Source organism: Lissotriton helveticus, chromosome 6, assembly GCF_964261635.1.
Source record: "Lissotriton helveticus chromosome 6, aLisHel1.1, whole genome shotgun sequence".
Taxonomy (NCBI): domain Eukaryota; kingdom Metazoa; phylum Chordata; class Amphibia; order Caudata; family Salamandridae; genus Lissotriton; species Lissotriton helveticus.
The window spans coordinates 1,876,581,762-1,876,600,435 of record NC_136067.1 but is presented as its reverse complement, the minus strand read 5'-3'; the positions used below and the strand labels follow the sequence as shown (position 1 = coordinate 1,876,600,435).

General features: G+C 42.8%; 1 protein-coding gene across 1 annotated transcript in view; it reads left to right on the top strand.

Annotated features, from left to right (window-relative positions):
- RAB3GAP2 (RAB3 GTPase activating non-catalytic protein subunit 2) overlaps positions 1–18,674 on the top strand; it is a 586,520-nt gene that overhangs the window by 409,966 nt on the left and 157,880 nt on the right. Inside the window, exon 26 of the mRNA XM_078649806.1 lies at positions 15,729–15,835. Coding sequence (XP_078505932.1) covers positions 15,729–15,835 — 107 coding nt within the window. The remainder of the gene's footprint in view (positions 1–15,728; positions 15,836–18,674) is intronic.

The window sequence follows — 18,674 nt, the reverse complement described above, 5'->3', positions numbered from 1 at the left end:
TATTCATGTCTCCCCCCACTATAATGGTGGTATGCGGTGTAAGATTCTCTAGGTCGTTATCTAATACTACTACCACCTCGGCAGCTTTACCCCCTTGAGTTCCCCTGGCGTAGATGTTATAAACGGCCATGTCTTGACGATCAGCCCATGTTATCACGATTGGGAGTAGATCATAGTTGCTAACTGGCCTCACTTTGATGGAACATTTTAATGATTGGCGTACCCATATAATTAATCCCCCTGAGGGCCGCCCTTTTGAGTTCTTTTTTGCAGGGGCAAAAAAATTTAAAAAGCCCTGCCGATAAACGGGGGTCACTGCCCAAGTCTCCTGAAACATGATAACATCATGGCTATCTATAAATTCACACCATTCGGGGGACTCAAGTTTAGAATGGATTCCCGCCAGATTCCACGAAAGAAATTTAAGACCTGTCTTTAACTACCTATCCCTCCCATGAAGTGGCATTACATGGGGGGTATTGGTCAAATTAGAGGGGGGGCTAATTTCGCCTCTGCATTCAATGCTGCGGTGAATCGATGTCAAATGCCCCACAGTACTATAATGATCCCCTCTAGAGCTAGGTTTCCCCTCATGACTAGATTTAGTTGCAATAGACTTCATAGCAACACCTATTCCTCTTACTTGAAACCCTGCAGTTTTATCCATACCTATACTCATCCGCCCTTTCAGTCAATCACACTCTTTGAGACCAGAAAGGGCAGAGAATCTGTTCTCTATCGGTACACCCCAGTTATTTGTTATGATAAACGGTTTACCTTTTTTCACTACGGGGTTCCATTTTGTTTTAAGGACTGTGGGGTTTAATAAATTCCCTTTTTTTGCATAAAAAAAGTCTAGTGTTAATGGGACTATTTCTGTGGATCTACGCTGAGGGGGATATATATTTGCAAGGATGTTTGGGAGCACTTCGGGGTCAGAAAGATGTAACACCACGCAGTCCCCTTTGAATTTTTTAATGCCACCCCCAATCCATTCTACTCTTCTAGCTTTTACTACTTCTTGAGCCAGCTGGTCCATACCTCCCGGGGTGAAGGCCATATTCTTCGATAACCAATGAAGTGATTTATTTATCAGAGAAGGAGTATTCTCTGCTTGCCCAGGCTCTAAAAGGGGAACATTTGCCAGAACGAGTATCAGGGGAGATGCCTCCACAATTAATTCTACGTACCCTTTCTCTACATTTGGATCTACCTGGTTGTCCCTTTGACCTGGTCCTTCAGGATCACCGATATTAATATCTGATCCCCTGACAACCCCCCCTCCCATATCAGTAGTCAACATAGGGATAAGGGGAGTGTTTTCCAATAGTTCTATTCTTGGAGCAGTCTGTGTAATTTTAGATTCAACTCTGAGAGTTTTCTGGTTAGTAATGTTGGTAGTTTCTTCTAAAGATTTTTGCAGAAGGCCCCCCAGTCTATTCACCTCTTCCGTAAGATGGTCTATTTTACTTAGGAGAGGTTTGGTGATAGTTTTAATTTTATTATCTAGGGCATTTAACAATTTCTTGAGTTGTTCTTCGTCCAAGAGTAGCTTCCCTCCAGGAATTCCCCTTGTTTATTCTCCAGTATTTTCGGATAAGGATGCATCGGGACGTTTTTTACTTGAGCGAAGCCCGCCCCGTTTTGAGAGGTTCTTTCCCCCCCCCCTTAACAGCTCTAGGAGCTGGTACCGGAACAGGGGGCTCCTCTTCTAACAATATTATTTCTTCCCCTGGTATACTCTCAGAAGCTGAGTCTACAATAGCTACCAGTAGCTGGGTTAGGGGGTTAGTCTCAGGTGTCTGAAATACCTCATTACTAATGTCAAAAGTAGAAGTAGGTAGAGGCGTGTCCTCAAATAGCAGTTCAGGAGAAAGACTCAACCCCAATGAGGATCTCCTGTCGCTATTAATCTTTGCAACCTTCTGGACCATGTAATTTTCAATAGTATTGACTGCTGGGATCGATTTTGCCTTTGACATGATGAGTGGCAACGTGGGGGATTGCACAAGGTGATGCTGCGGTAGCTGAACCCAAAGAGGCTTTACTGGAAAAGCAAATATGTTGTAATTATAATTAACTTAATGGCAACGATTTAGGCAGAGTTTCTGGGCCCTGTCCCTGGCGATTCCTGCCGATGAGGGCCGTAGAGGGCCCGCCCTTTGCCCGGGCTTTCCCGGGCGCTCCCGCGACGCGGGGGCTGATGTTTAATTTATGCGCCTCCTGGCGCGCGTTGAAAGTGGCAGCGCCGCAAGGGAGCTTGGGAGTTGTGGTTTCCCTGCTCCCCTCGGTCCTCCCACACAGCGGCCGTGCAGTAGTAGAGCAGCAACGGCGGCGGAGAAGGACCGGGTGATGGCTGCGCTGCTGCAGATGCTTTTCCGCCTCCTCCTTCTCCCTGGTACGGTCGAGGACAGCTCCTTAGCCCAGCAGGTCGGCACTCAGAGGTTCCGTTGAGCGCTGATAGGTTTCAAGTATACCATTATTTTCACTAAATTAAAGAAAGGGCCAATCTTCTGACCAAGTAGGTCAGTACGTTAACCTCTTTCCTAAAGGTTTGGTTTAAAATCTAGGCAAAACAATATACTTTGTTAGTTTCATTCATGGTGGTACAACAATGTAAGTGCCAAACAATTGCTATACTATTTTGAACCATTATGAAACTCCAAATTTTGATTACAACTTCTGGCAAATATTCAAAATACCAAACAGTATAATTGTAGTTAGTCAAAGTTATTTATTATGTTTTGGCTCTCATTGAGGGCCACATAAAATTATACACACAATTATACATACAAATAACAAATAAATGACGACATAAAGCAAGAAAAAAACACTACTTATCTGCGAGTAAAGCAATCATCAACATCTCCCTGTACTTCATTAATAAATATCTAAAATCCCTTTAAAAAATTTAAAAATTCTGGAACAAAACATTTCATTTGGGGGGCAATAAAGTGCATGGAAGAACATTTTTACATTTACAATTCCCAATTGTAAACAAATTGGTTTTAACCATTTGAGGCGCAATGGGCGCAATGCAGGACATATAAACAAGACGTGATTACGATCCTGTACAGCATTATTACAGAAATTGCATAAAGGAGATACCCCATACCATTTTGCTAAAAGTATATTGAGTGGAAGCAAATAATGTCTTAAAAGGTACCATAATCTACGGACACTATGGGGAGTATTCCAAATGAGATATTGTTGGGCTAATTTTGGGATATATGTTTTTACCAGGGCTTCCCTTTCTTTTTGTCTAGGTTGGGCAAGTATGTCTAACTTATAACAGAGTTCCCAGGATGTACTTTTTAGTTTAAGCTTTAGCTCAGATGGTGAAAGTAAAAATAACGTACTTTCATCCAATTCAAGCAGAGATACCGCTTTTCTAAAGTTTTTTACCAACTGCGAGTACTCGTTAAAGTTGCCCAGGAGTTCCTTTTTAATAATTTCTCTTAAGGTACCCGGTTTACCTCTGGCCAAACAAGCTACCCATCTTACGAGGGCAACCAACCCCTGTACCCAACAACTTCGGAGTCCGAATTCCAACCTGCATGAAGATGTGGAACATGACGTGTTAAGAGAGGAAATTTTTCTTAGTACCTTTCCTTCCATTTTTTGCATAAAACCCCATTGTTTCAACTCCACTAGTTCAATTCCATATAGAAGAGTTGCGGGAATTTTCGCTCTAAATACATCCAGAAAGAGGGAGAAATGCCTCTTCCCGGTAGCATTATACAAAGTACATAACCCCGTACCATGGGCCAGCGCTTTACGTGAGTTATGTTCAATATGGGGCTTCTCACTAAGATTAGCAGATATTATTTTGCCTAAAAAGGTATAGGTTTTAACCACCTCGAGTTTTTGTCCGCTAATAGTCCAATTATAACTACCAGACCTGCATTTCTTCTTACCAAAGATGCACATAATTTTACTTTTCGAACTGTTAATTTTCATATAGTGTGCTTCAGCAAATTGGTTCAATGCATGTAGACGATTAGATAGACCCTTCGGGGTCAAATCTAAAACAAGTATATCGTCCGCATACATTAGAATCGATATGGCTGACCCTCCGATTGATGGTGCTAATCCCTCACAGACTGCAATGGAAGATGGAAGGTCGGCCGTATACAAGGAAAACAATATGGGCGCCAAAATACACCCTTGTTTTAATCCATTCAGCGAGGGGATAGATTGAGAAAGACCCCGCTCTCCACCTTGTAGCACCTTACACCATGTATTCGAGTGTAGAGACTTAACTAGTTCGAGTAAATATCCTGGCATGCCCAATGCAGCCAACTTTCTCCACAGCGTTGGACGATCCACCTTGTCAAACGCCGTGGAGAAATCTATGAATGCTACGTATACGCCACCACCTCGAACACGAGCATATTTATCCATAATCACCTGTAATAGTGTCAAATTATCTAAAGTTCCATGCTCTTTTCGAAATCCTGTCTGTTCCATGGGTAAAATACAATTTCGGTCTGCCCATTCCATTATTAACATTAAAAGTAGTTTAGCGAAAATTTTTCCTATTGAGTCTAATAGGGCTATTAGACGATAGTTAGAAGGTTTATCCCGATCACCCTTTTTAAATATAGGGATTAATATACTTCCCCTCCAAGAGTCGGGGACTGTTCGTGATTTAAAGCATGCTAGAAAAACTGGAAGAAGAATCCTACTCCAGATGGTAACATCTTGCTTAATTATAGACATGGGCAGTTCGTCAGGACCCATAGCTCCGGAAGAGCGCATACTCTTTATCACGGTAGCTATGGATTTCTCTGTAGGAAGTTCCATATTATGGTCACTATTTGAGCCTGGGTCCCATGTATCCCCCCCTGCACCATTAGGTGCATATAAGGTAGACACAAATAGAGTCCAGACATCTTCTGAAATAGCGATGGGAGTGGGAGTTGTTATTGAGCCACATCCTTTCCTTATTATGGACCAGAAATCTCTAGATTTATTGTAGGTCGAAGCCTCTCTTAACTTGATCCATAGAGAATCTTCTTTTTCTCTTTTTATCTTAGATCTCAATCTTACCCTCCTTCTTTTTAATAGAGCTAACTGATGCTCATTTTCCCCAGATCTATTAAGATATTGTTTCCTAACAAGTTTATTTATCTCCTTATTTAATATTAGTAGTGGACTAGGAGAGAAATATGTCTTTTTAGAATTTCCTGATATCTTAGCCATCGCTGTGACTTTTTTGAGGAGATATTCGAGATGAAGGAATTCCATACCTTGCCAATGATCTAGTTCTAATAACGTTTGGGCAAGAATATTTTGTACATCCTTCATATTGGTGGATCCCCAATAGCATCTGCCTGACTTACACTTTATAGAGAGACCTCTATTCTTTAAGGACCAGGAATTAGTTTCAGGGGGAATTAATGAGACAGTTATACTAATAATGTTATGGTCACTCAAGGAAGAGTGAGAGATCACCATATCTTTAATAAAAGAGAACGTATCATAGTCCGTAATTGCGTAATCCAAAATGGATTCACCCCTAACGGATTCATGTGTATAGTTAACAGGAGTATCAGAAGGCATCCTGCCATTTATGATAAGCCCCTCTAGGTAACTAAGTTCCTCAAGGAGAATCTTACCTCTTTTATTAGTTTTTATTTTAGTAGGCAGGAGTGCTTGAGGTATATTGTATGCTTCTTCCTTAGATTTATTTCTAAACATGTCTAAAGTGAAATTAGACACTTTGCTATTTAAGTCCCCCACCAGTAATATATATGGGGGGTGATCGACCTCTAATAATTGTTTAACATAGGAAAACATACGCTTTAGAACTATGATAAAATTATCTTCAGGGGGAATATAAGCATTTAAAATTATAAACGAAGACCGTTTGCCTGCTGAAGCTAGATTAGTAATGGTTATGGATTGGAAAAGGTTACTAACGTCCGTATAGTGGGAGAATTGCCATTGTAAAGTATTAGATAACAAACAGGCAATTCCACCTTTTGCGTGGCCTTTTTTTGAGGGAATCGCAGGGGCCTCCAGGACAAAATAATCTTTCCCTCCATATGGGAGATTTTTACACCATGTTTCCTGGATACATAGCACATCTGCATTTAAAGAGAATAGAAAATCAAATTTCTCTGGGCAATTGTACAAACCAGCGGCGTTCCAGGAGACAATTTTTAAGTGAGTGTTAAAGATGTGAAAATAGTCGTGGGTTATTCGATGTGGTCTTTGATAACACTCCTGGTAACCAGTTCCACATCTGATTGTCTTCTGTTAAAGGAATATCTGTGCTATCAGGTAAAGGGAGTACCTGAGAGACCATTCGTTTGCCTCTGGAGACCCACATTTTTAGATCTTTATTGCAGGTAAGATAATCATCCTGCCCAGAAGCCAACTTTGCATTTCTTACACTGGAGGAAATACACGTATCACTATTAACATAAGGTAACACGTCAATTCCTCTACATTGAAAAACTTCCGCTTGTTGAAGAACAAGATTAGCAATTATTTTAGAGTAAAACTTTACCCTTGTTCGTTGCCCATTTATAGATCTTATTGGGAGAACCAAATCAATATCATTCGATAAAATTAGTTTTAAACCTTCTATCTCTTTAAAGCAGTTAAGCAGCCAAGATCTGTTCAACTTTAGATCTGAATCAAATAACGGGAGAAAATCTAATGACAGTGTATCCACACCCAAAATAGGGCTTTTTGCTGGCTGAATGATTGAACTCCTCACTACTTCAGGTTGTGGCCGAAAAATGGGTGCAGATGGATTAAATACCTTTGCTACTATCGGTGTGTTTCCTGCAACTTCAGTAATTAAAGGTAGTGGATCAGGAACATTTACCATGGAGCATGGAGCTACCCCCCTCGTAGTTGGTTCAGCCGGGGTACCCACACATGCATCGTTAGTAATGCACTCAACTCCCTCTTTAACGGAGGTATCCGATAGTGAATTGTGTCCACTTTCGATAGTATCAGGCACTTCAGATATTATATGTTTTTGAAAAATAATTTGCCTTGGTCTTTTCTTTTTGTATTTACGTAACTGCTTCCTATTTTTCCCTCTAGTTTTTACTTTTAAGGCTCTAATAGTCGTCAATGATCCTTCTGGTTCTTTTTTATCCTGGTTAAAGATGGGAAAGAGTTCATTACCCACTGTTTGAAACACTTCTACCAAACTATCTTCCTTCCCGATCAGCACTGAATCTTTTCTCTGTAAAAAGGAGGATGAGGTAGAGGGCTTAAGGGGCTTATGAATATCAACCTTTATAGATGATCCCAAAGGTGCATTTCCCCCCACAGCATTAGTGTTATCGACGACTTTTTGGACAACAGGATCAATGGGATCAATAGGAGGAGTAGTCACAATTTCAACATTTTTAGCCAGCAATACCTGTAGTATCTCGGTAACTGAGGACAAAATACAGTCAGAACTCATAGCAAATTTACCAAGTAAAAGTAATATAGAAGACAAAATTTGCTCAAGTGCTATGAGTGACTCAGAGATAGGTTTCTCATTTTTTGGGTAGCTAGATGAAGTAAAAGCACAAATCCCCGATAGATTAAATTGCGGAGATTTCAAATCACTCTGCATTGAGAGGTTATCATTGGATTTGATAGAAGGAGTGCTGCTATATAACAGCAATCCTGAAGGCGTTGCTCCAGCTGGTGTTTTACTAGCCGCAAGATGAGTCAAAGATCTATTGTCCACATATCGACCACAGAGTTCCATATCGATGCTAGTAGCAATAGATGCATCACCCATATCTTCCTCCTCATTGTCTTTGCCCTTAGGAGTATTATGGTACGATGCTTGCGATTTTATTAACAAGGGATCAGAATCAACCCCATTTACTGTACATGATGGGAGGATTACTTCATCTGGCTGACTCAGAAGAGGCATATTTGTTTCCATCATAGGATCTAGCTGATAATCTTTCTCCATATTAGATTGCAGTTCCAATTGTGGTAATAAGTCTGTCAGTTTTTATAGGAACTTCTAGGGATTTATTCATGCTTTTTTCCCAGATTTGTACCAGCTGCATCTGACCTTTCAATAATGCACTATTGTCGTGCTTTTTCCTCAAGGGAATAGATCCAGGATTTATACCAGGTTTCTCCACAAGAACTTTCCCAGAGCGTAGTTTCTTTGCCTCCATAATACCAGAAAAAAGTCTAGCCCTACAGCAGGAGTTCACAGTCCCAAATAAATAACACAATGAATATAATATAAAATGATATGAAGCCACAGGGCGAGAAGGCGACGCTCACACAAGTAGATAACTTACTTTGTAGCAGTAAACCAATCTGCGTGTTTTCATACAAATAAGGATAATAATAAGCTAAGTCAAAATTAAAATGAAATACCAGGGCCCAGCCCGGCCTACCTCGGCCACTGAGGGCCACAGAGGGCCCGCCCCTTGCCCGGGCTTAGCCCGGCGCCGCCCGCGCGCGTCCCGCGATGCGCGGTCTTCCAGCGCTAATGAAGGCAGGTGAGGGGGGCGTGGCAGGGACTGTTCCTGTCCCACGAGGCTTCTGGTCACTGATGTTTGTTTTAGACCAGCCGTCTACAGGCACACCCAGGCGAGTGTTTCCCGCGAAGCGGGAAACGCGAGCAGTAGTTCAAAAAGCGCTGCCAAAATGCGCTAGCGCTGGGGCAGCTTTGACGCTTTTTCTTCTTCAAACACTCAGCAGCTTCAAGGGCTCACTTCACCAAGCGCACAACAGCAACAGGAAATTGATTCTCCGCTTCACAGCGGTCTTCCAGCGCTAATGAAGGCAGGTGAGGGGGGCGTGGCAGGGACTGTTCCTGTCCCACGAGGCTTCTGGTCACTGATGTTTGTTTTAGACCAGCCGTCTACAGGCACACCCAGGCGAGTGTTTCCCGCGAAGCGGGAAACGCGAGCAGTAGTTCAAAAAGCGCTGCCAAAATGCGCTTACAGAATAATAGCGCTGGGGCAGCTTTGACGCTTTTTCTTCTTCAAACACTCAGCAGCTTCAAGGGCTCACTTCACCAAGCGCACGACAGCAACAGGAAATTGATTCTCCAGTATAATTGTATTAAACATGCCATTTTGCTCAAGGCCCTATGTATACAGACCTTTACAGGTTTTTCATCAAGCAGGATTGATTTCACTCCCTGGGCAAGGCGCTGTTCTAAACAGATAACAGGAAAATGATCTCCTTCTATGAAACAAGGACACTTGCATTTCACAGGAGACCAGTCCACATATGACCACTTATTTGTTGGCGCCAATGCCCTAAGAGAAATTTGAGAAATATATTGTACAAATACACCAGATCAGTGTTTGTTTTCAGAGTAAGCAGGGACTTGGCTACAATAAAAAGCTCACGATGTAGGAAAACCTAATAGTGACTTCATGTCCCCCAAAATCGTCCGTATCAATCCTAGTTGCCTTAGAAAAGCATTTTTTATCAAGATGAAAAGGTCTTCTGAAGTTAGTCTGCTGGGCATAAACTGGCACCAAGAGAAGTGTAACAGATGTGCCTCATAATTGTGGCCATATGGCAGAGCTGTCAGCTTGGATCGGTGGTGCCCCTCCAGACACGTCAATGACAGAACACCGAAGCGTTATCTATAAAAGTTGAGAGATGTGCAAGGACGACCTGCAAGAGATCTTCAAGAAGCCCTGAGTCATCACCCAGTGCTCATTAATGTACAGGAGAACCAAACTGGTACCAAATGCACTGAGTCTAAGACAAATAATGTACCGAACTTTACCGTATGGTGCACTACTCGATGAAAATGTGCCTTCTTATCCTGAGTATTATTAAGCAGCTTATAATCAATCCTACTCTGAATCCTGTATGCAATCTGTTCCTAATCAAAAAGGCAACCTGCAAGGCAATTGCAGTAGAGGGTGTGGGCTGCTGGGCACCTTTATACACATAATATGGGAATGTGAACGTATATAGTCCTACTGGTCAAAGATATATGATTGCATGAATGGTGTGTTGGGGACTGCCCTCCGTCCGGAAGCTGAAGGATGCCGTTTAAATATATGGGAACCCACCGACCTCAGTAGCAAAGATAAAATCAGGGTCACACATGGTCAGATGGTGGTCAAGTGGAATACTGCACAAATGTGGGGAGCGGGAAAGCCGCCCATGGTAGAGTCTTGGAAGGCAGACATGGATTGTGCATGTTCCGGGAGAAGACTGTTTATGATTCACGGGGATGTCCCAGAAAGTGGTCCACCATATGGAATAAATGGAATGCCTATAGAGGTAATATCTGTGTTCCCCCTGCTATCCCAGAACCAGAAGACCAGATTACAATGTAGCCATTGTTAATCACCACAAACTATTTATGTAACGTGTAATCATGATAGTATTTGATCTAAAAGTTCCTGCCTACCTTAATGTAACCTGTGAAGTCGACTTGAATTTGTTAATAAAATGAATTACAAAATAAAAAGCTAACCTGCTTCCGAAAACCCTCACCTTTATAGTTGCTCGATTATGAGCTTCCAATGATCCACTTCAAGGACAACAAGTTTTTTTAACCCCATCCAAAGAACCAGCTAAGAAGGAACGCCATACTAAACTAAGAATGTTAGTTGTTTCTTCAACCTCAAGCATTGCAGCACCATCTGGGGCAAAGAGGTTTTTATTCACTACAAAACATCTTCATAATAAACATTAGTTGTGTCGATCCAAAGATGTAATTACTACTACACAGTTAAATTAACTTGCATCAACATTGCTCCTATTTCCACCTTCAGAATTGTAGTGGAATGTAGGCAATACATAAGGGTTTCTTACCTTTGGTAAAGCACTTACTGGTGGATACTCCTTTTAACCACAGGGTCCTCACCTTAGAATACAACCCAGGCCCCTGACTGAATCTTGATACTGTCTGCAATGCTGTGTCTGCCTCTAGGTGGCGGCGTGCTGCTCTGCAATGGCTTCATTCCACCTCGGACTTGAGGTAGCGGAGCTGTACTCATATATTTATAGCTGCATATAAGAACCATCCCTGTGCGCTGACATCTGTTTCCTGCTGGACTCTTTCTGTACCCTCCGACAGGAATGATTCTTGGTATCAGTGTGCAGATTCCTAATGTAGGACCTCTTTAGGTTACTCCATAGAACAGGGCGGTGGGAGGATTGTAAGGATTCAGTGGTTAGATAAAGTATCCACCAGAAAGAGCATTATAGAGCACACATTTTAATGGATACTTCTCTTTTTTGTGTGAAAATTTTGATTATTTAAATGATAACAGTACAGCGACTAAACAAAAAGGCACCTGTATATAACATTGAGAAAAATGACAGCGTTGCATGTTTATAGGAAGTACAAGTTGGATGAGCCTACCCCGCTCTGTCAGATGTCATTGCAGAATAGCAAAGGATACATCCCAAGATGACCAACAGTATAGTATATAGTTTAACTGTTTATTGCTAGAAAAACAGACTGTTATAAACCATGAGTGAATGATGACCCACAGGTGCTCCTTATGCGGGTCATTCTTAACCAAAGGGGTCATCTCAGTCCATGTGCACAGACGCAGTTGTAGTAGCCTCTGCTTGCATTATTAGAAACGCTTCAGTTGGCTCCAGATGTCTTTGGGTCGAGATGCCAGGGGCAGGATGTCAACATGTAATTCCAACTGTTCATTTCAGTAAATTAGATCAGAGAGCCATTGTTTGAATTCGGGAGCATGGCTTTTAGCCCAATGCATGCAACCTGTCTCTTGGCCAGCAGCAGGGCGAGTGCAAGGAATTGCATGTGTGGAGTCTCAACAGTGTTTATCTAACCCAGCAATGCAATAACTGCATCCTTTGATTCTCACATCCCACCATGACCGATAAGGCTTCTGTCCAATACTGATGTACCCTTTTGTACTGCCAAACCACATGCAGAAACCCAGCTTCCGGTGCGCTACATCTGGCACAGTTTGAGTCTACCCTAAGTCAGAGATTATAAAGGGCGACGGGTATAGTAGGCCCTCTATCGGTATTTGCAATGAATGATACAAAGCCTATTACTTAAGGGTGTCAGCCCAGTTTGCCAACAGCAAAACCACCTCCCATCTTGTCCTGGCCTGATTCAACTGCGCATGCACCTCACCCTGAGTGGCATTGTGAAGTTTATTGATAATGTGTTTAGTAGAGGTGGCCACCAGTATGGTCAATAGTTGCTCGAAGAGGCGTTGGCACTGCCAAAAAACTCTGGTAGTGTCCATTTACTACTGCTGTGCAATTTTGTATTATAGCAAAAATTATATTGGGATGCAGGGCTGATCCCCCTTGTAGTCCTCTAATGTGAGGAAGTGTCCATTTCTATAAAAGTCCCCCCATGTCACAAGACCTCTGTTGTGTAGCTTCACTATCATGGAGATTCCATGCATGAGTTAAATTAAGGGGCGGTATGCAAGAGGGAGAGTTAGAGAGTACACATAGCCGGGTGTCGCCCTCACGCTCAGCTTATTTCTTGCTCAGCTTATCTCTTGCTCAGCTTATCTCTTGCTCAGGATCGCTCATTCAGACGTAGACATATCCCACATGTGGCAGGAGGGGCATTTCCCCATAATAGAGGATAGAGGTATGGCGGCTATGCTGGCTTTGTTAACTGCCAAATAGGGGAGATATGGCATCAGCTGATGCCAATAGGAACCAAAGTAGGATTGGGCACACAGATAGTACACTTCATACTTTGAGCTTCAAAGCCTCCACAGTGGAAGAGGAGAGTAATGGTCTCCCTTCTGATTTGAGGTTGTTCGCTTGCCTGTGTCCGCTTTACCAGTTGGGTTTTAAGGGAAGTAAAGACAACATCTGTGAGACGCAGTGGAATGTTGATAAGTAAGCATAGGAGTTTCAGGATGATCGCATCTGCCGCGTGCCCCGTAATATATTGAAGGGTTTGGATAGGTTGTCATTTAGAAGTACTTTGGCTGTAGGGCAGGTATAGAGGAGACAGATCCAATCAATAAATTGGTGCAGCAGCCACATCCGACACGCAATGGTAAAGAGATACTACAAGTTCAGGGAGTCAAATGCTTTAGAGGCATCGAGGACTATGGTCCCAACATTACAGCCTGGGTCCACATCCTGTAGGATAGCCAATAATGTGCGTAAGTTATAAGACGTACAGCACCCCGGTATGAAGCTGGATTGATGAGGATCATGTCACACCAGCTTTAAAAGTCGTAATGTTAGTATATTTGCATTCAACTAGTCCAGCCCCTTGACATCGCATTTTAAGAGTGAGAGCGGGCGGTAAGAATCACATCTGTGAGCAGGCTTCTCAAGCTTCAACAGTGCTATTATCCCTGCTCAGCCATTGGGAGAGGGGCTGTGGGGAGTTGGGGAGATTCAACACTGGCGGGCCTCCTCAAGTACTGCTAAAAGATGTGGGGACAGCACCTCAGCATATAGTTAAAAAATGCAGTTGTTAGACCATCTAACCTGGAAGCCTTGCCCATGGGCAGTCCTCTTAGTACTCCTAACATTGAAGGGCTTGTCCAGGAACAAGCAATATTAATATTCGAGCCTGCCCAGTGCTGTAGCCTCCATGTAGGGCTGGATGGACAAGACAGTCTTGAATTTGTCATTAGACAAAATGGACAGAAACCAGTCAGCAGCCCAACAGGGTTGTCCTAGAGAGTCAATTTCCACAAATGAGCTTGCGGCTAGTACTTCTTTAGCATTACCGCAAATGACCTACCAGGTCTCTCCCCTTCCCCCCCACCCCCCTTGTCCCCCCTCCCAACCCCCTTGTCCCCCCTACCAACCCCCCTTATATGCCTTTGCCACAGCATATTTACCTAGGTCTTTGCACTCTGGCTGCCACTTCATTATATTCTGTGGGTTGATCCTTACTTTGCTAAAGTATCTTTGGATTTGCATCCTCCCCAAGTGCCTGCTCCAGTGCTCTGATATCTGACTCTAGGCCTGGAAGGTGACATCTAAGGGACCGCAGGATTCTATTACACCCCATTATATTTAGCTAGACATTTACCACATATGATGACTTTTAACGCCTACCATACAGTTGACATGAAGTCAACAGTGCTATATAGAATTTATAATAATTGATTATGTCTGCCCAGATTTCTTCCACAAAGGTTGAACAGAGGAGGGTTTCTGGGTGTAGTCTCCAGTTGATGCACGATTGGGACTGACTGGCTAGGCATATGGATATCTGCACTGGTGCATGATCTGAAAGAGTACGGGTCAGGTGCACAACCTCCCCGACCAATTGACTCATAGCTTTATATATCAACCAGTAGTCAAGGCGGGACTAACTACATGGACAGATGAGTAATGCGTTGGCAGGGTGCCTAACTCTCCAAATACCGTGATCTGTAGAAATTATCGAATTTTAGCCAGTAAGATTCAGTGAATGTGAATACTTAAGGGGTGTGGTCATAATGTTCTCTGAAGAAGTGAGCCTCTTTAGCCGCTCAGTGCAGTGCAGTCGTGATAGGGATGTTTTTTTGCATAGACTTAAGAAGGTTTGGCTGCCGGTCTATTTTTTCCTGCGTTTCATTGTTTCTAGTCTGATGGTGTCATGGGTCCCAGTTTAAAGTCATCTGCCTGCGATGGCCTGCGTCTGTACCGGGTAGGTTAGGGTTTTGTTTCTTAGAGGCTTTGTAGGTGATGCAGCTTGTCTTGAAAATTATGCAGTGAAGTTCCTTCAGAGTCCTGGTAGTGTTGATAAATGGTTCTTTATGAGAAGAGCTGCAGCATGTGTGAGAAAGCAGATGTAGTGTTAGGGAGGCCAATCAGCAGGATATTGCTCCTACCAATTGGTAGAGTACTGCAACTTTATCCCTGAACTTGGTTCGAGATAGCAATGCCTTCAAGTTTTCCAGGAGGGAGAGGTAGAACAATGTTGCCTTAGTTTTCTTAGAAGTGTGTTCCTTTAGGGAGAGAGATGTGTAGTGGGTAAATCCAGAGAATTTAGCATTTGTTGTCAGCTACTGGCTGAGGAAATTGAGTTCTAGTGTACTAGCCTGACTTGGATCACAGTTTGTTTGGCTCTATTATTGTTGGGTTGAGCTTTAGTTAATTGACATGAAATTCTACATTAACTACATGTCGCTGACTGTGTCATAGACAACTTAAAGGCCTGGCAGCATCAAGTGGCAGGGATCATTGTTTAAGAGTAGAGCCTTGCGACTACTGGCATATAAGCTGCTTCCGTTCTGCAGCCTGATTAGTATCTTTGCAAGAAGTTGTTTTTGATTGTTTGGTCCTGTAGTTAAATGGCTATTGTTGCCTCAATGATTTTTCTGATGAAAATAAGGTGGTTGATAGGTCAGTAGTTTTGCAAGGTCATCTGGCTCCAGGATAGGTTTTTGTTAACAAACAAAGCTTCTGTCCAGTTTTATGTTATCCTGGAAGGTTATTTGTCTGCATATTTCATGCAGTGTATATACAGCACAGTTCTTAGCCCATGCTTTTATGACAGCCACTGAAGTGGACCAAGAGACCTCAGCATTTAATGGACTTCCATCTTATTTCAGCCATTGCTGTTTTATATGAGACACTGCACTGCCTGGACGACTTAAACCCACTTGAACCAGAACCTGCTTCGGTCTGTTAAACATTGCATGTGACTTGAATTGTGATTAAGTGCTATAAATTTAAGTGTAGATTCTCACTTCTACAATGTCATCGCTCATAACTGTATAGAATTTCAATGTTCAGTCCTTACAACTACATATTCTATAGCATTTTCTTGTATACATTTATTCCCACAGAGCTGCTGAATTTAGCTTACCAACAGTTTCCAAGTAGTCTTGAGTTGGACATCATATATGCACACTGCTGCTGGGAATATGTGGTACAGTGGAACAAGGACCCAGAGGTAATATGGCTATTTTGATTCAAAACATATCCGTTCATGAGGCAGCTGCAAATGTTAAATATGGAGGAAAAGCTAGTTAAATTGTACAGTTTTTAATAAATAAGCACGTTAGTATAAACATCAATTTATTTTTAGTTTGTTTTGTTTTCAGCTTTTCTGTGATATTAGACGACGGGAGAAGTGTAAAGGGCTCTATCATGCACACCTATTGATTACAATTGAAAAGCTCCTCTTTGCTGAAAAGTGAAAAAGACTCATTGTGCTGAATTCAGCTATTGGGAAAACAGGTGTATTGGTCACCTCCATATCAAGAGGGAGTGTTAGTCTATTGTTTAGTATAAATGTTTCTGATGGATAATTTTAACTGCAAATCCCTCGCCTTTTGAATTAGCAATAACCGCCGCACACCATCAATCTCCACTGCAACCATGCGCTGCCTCCAGAAGTGATGGTGCAGAGTCTTAGAGACGCACCACTCCAGACTGATTACTTTAGTTCCTTCTTGTCCGGGGGAGCGCTCTTGCTTTTGTTCATTTTTACAACAAACACCAATATATTATTAGCAAATGGACGGTGTGCAAGCGAAATGTCCCCATGCAAAAACACAGGATTTAAGCCATGCAACAACTGCACGAAGCTCATCGTGGTAATCGACCTGCACAATGTCTGCCTGGAGTGTCTAGGCTCTGGACACTACTATATGTCATGTGTTAAAAGCTCCCTGATGCACTCACAGGGGATCCGGTGCAGGAGGCCAAGCTACACGTTGCTCAACACAATAAGAGAGGTAGGTCGTTCTTCAAACAACAGACCCTTTCTCATTTCAATTCGCGGGCAAGTTTAAGTCCCAGTCTCATTCCAGGTCATTCTCTTCAGGAAGACAAAGTAAATGAACAAGTTGTGCCACAAGTGTAAGAAGTCCAAGCAGGTCTCAAACCTGCCTCATCAGTCCTGCTTCAGGGAGAAGTCACCCAGTTGGCACTTTAGGATCTGATTCCCCTGCCATGAACCGATCCAAAGCCTTTTCCAAGTCTTGTCCCGGTGTGCCTCCCGTTTTGTGAGCCACTGCAGGCTCAGCAGCAAATATAGGCATTTAAGAAGATCACGCTGCAGCTTTTCAGGGTGATCTAAGCACCCTCATGAGCGCCTTCAGGCCCCACAGATTCACATGGCTTCTAGTCGAACTCCCCTCAGCACCAGTATAATCACCATCTAGAAGCCTTCAGAACTGATTCTGATGCAGTTCATGGGCTTCAAAATTTCCAAACGACGAAGAAAAGAATTAAGAGGTGGACAATTTGCTCCCACCTCATTACACTGGTGCTGGCACATTCTTCTATATACAGATATAAGAATGACTGTGGCTTGGATTTCCCCCTAAGACAGAGTTAGACTTTTCAAGAGGGCAACTCGCTGAGCAGAGTGCCTCCTTCATCAGAGTATTATGCAGAGCAGTATACTTGTTGGACCTACAGCTACCTACCATCGAGACCTAGGAAAACCATTGACCTGCATTTCCGAGCCCTTGCTGCATTTTATGATGGAAACTTTAATGGTGGCTTGGTCTAAGCCGAGCTCAACTCCCCTGGGAAATTGTCCATTGACTAGATATCGTAGGATTGCCCCTGGCTATTTCGACTCCACGCCTGAGCTTGGTGGTTCAGGCTTCCACCAGCAAGATTACTCCCAATGCATTCCCTAGTGTGCTTCTAGACATAGTCAAAGTGTATTGATGCAGTTGCCTAAAGAGTTTTTTCCCCTGCCAGTGTGGCATTGAGGTCCATGGTTGCCGTCTACCTACATGGGCTCTACATGCATGGCTTGTGAGATATTGCCCACCCAGGGAGAACAGGTTGTTGGCGGTAAGTCATCAGATAGTCGTCCCTATTTACAGGGTGAGATGGGATGCTTTTTTTACTATTTGTCATCACCAGTAATACCCTGATAGTGAGGGACATTAAAATTAAAAAAATTGACCTCCACTCCATGGGAGAAAACTCCAATCATGCTAGTGCCATTCGTTTTTGCTTTTTCGAAAAACAAATTCTTGCTTTGGGAGTTTGTTTTTGGAAAATAAAAATTTGGTACAATCACCAATGGCAATTCACACCAAACATTTGAATTGGCTTTGTTTGGCTCTCCATGTCGGTGGTTTCAAAGAAACCCTTCGAGCTCACTGCAGGGCAAAAGGAGAATTCTATGTTTCGCAGGCGGAGTACCAGAAGGGCGGTGGACTCTGCTGCCATGACTCCATCCACCAAAATCTAAATTGGGTCCGATATCTGCAAACAAGACAAAGTTCAAATGAAACAGTTTCAGGATACCGGGTGGCATTTATTCACAAATATCTTCCTTATTAATAAATATCTTCTTGGCATCTCCAGTGTAATATCACCTATCTCTTGTTAAGTAGAATCACCTCTGTTTTCTCAGTTGACGGGGTGATCAGCCACACTATCAATTCAAGTGTGCAAAATATATAATTTTTCCTTGAGAGGTCAATATCCCTGATGACACCCAAAGGTAAGAATTGGGGATTGTGTGGCATCTCCTCCTGAGCACTGCGCCAAGCTCATGAAGTGTTGACCCAGTATTTGAGTCTCTAGGCACCCCCAGAGAGTGTGATAGAATGAGCCCTCGGTATCACAGCATTTAAGACAGCTGGGCAAGGGTATCTTCCACTTTTTAGAGCTTGACTCTGTCTAGGTAGACCCTGTGTAGTATTTTCAATTGGATGCGGCAGTCTCCCAATCCACATCCCCATCACCCAGTTTTTTCCCAGCACTGTTGTAGGCCCCCAAGGTTATCTGGGATGTTGTTTATGATGACCTTATATAGT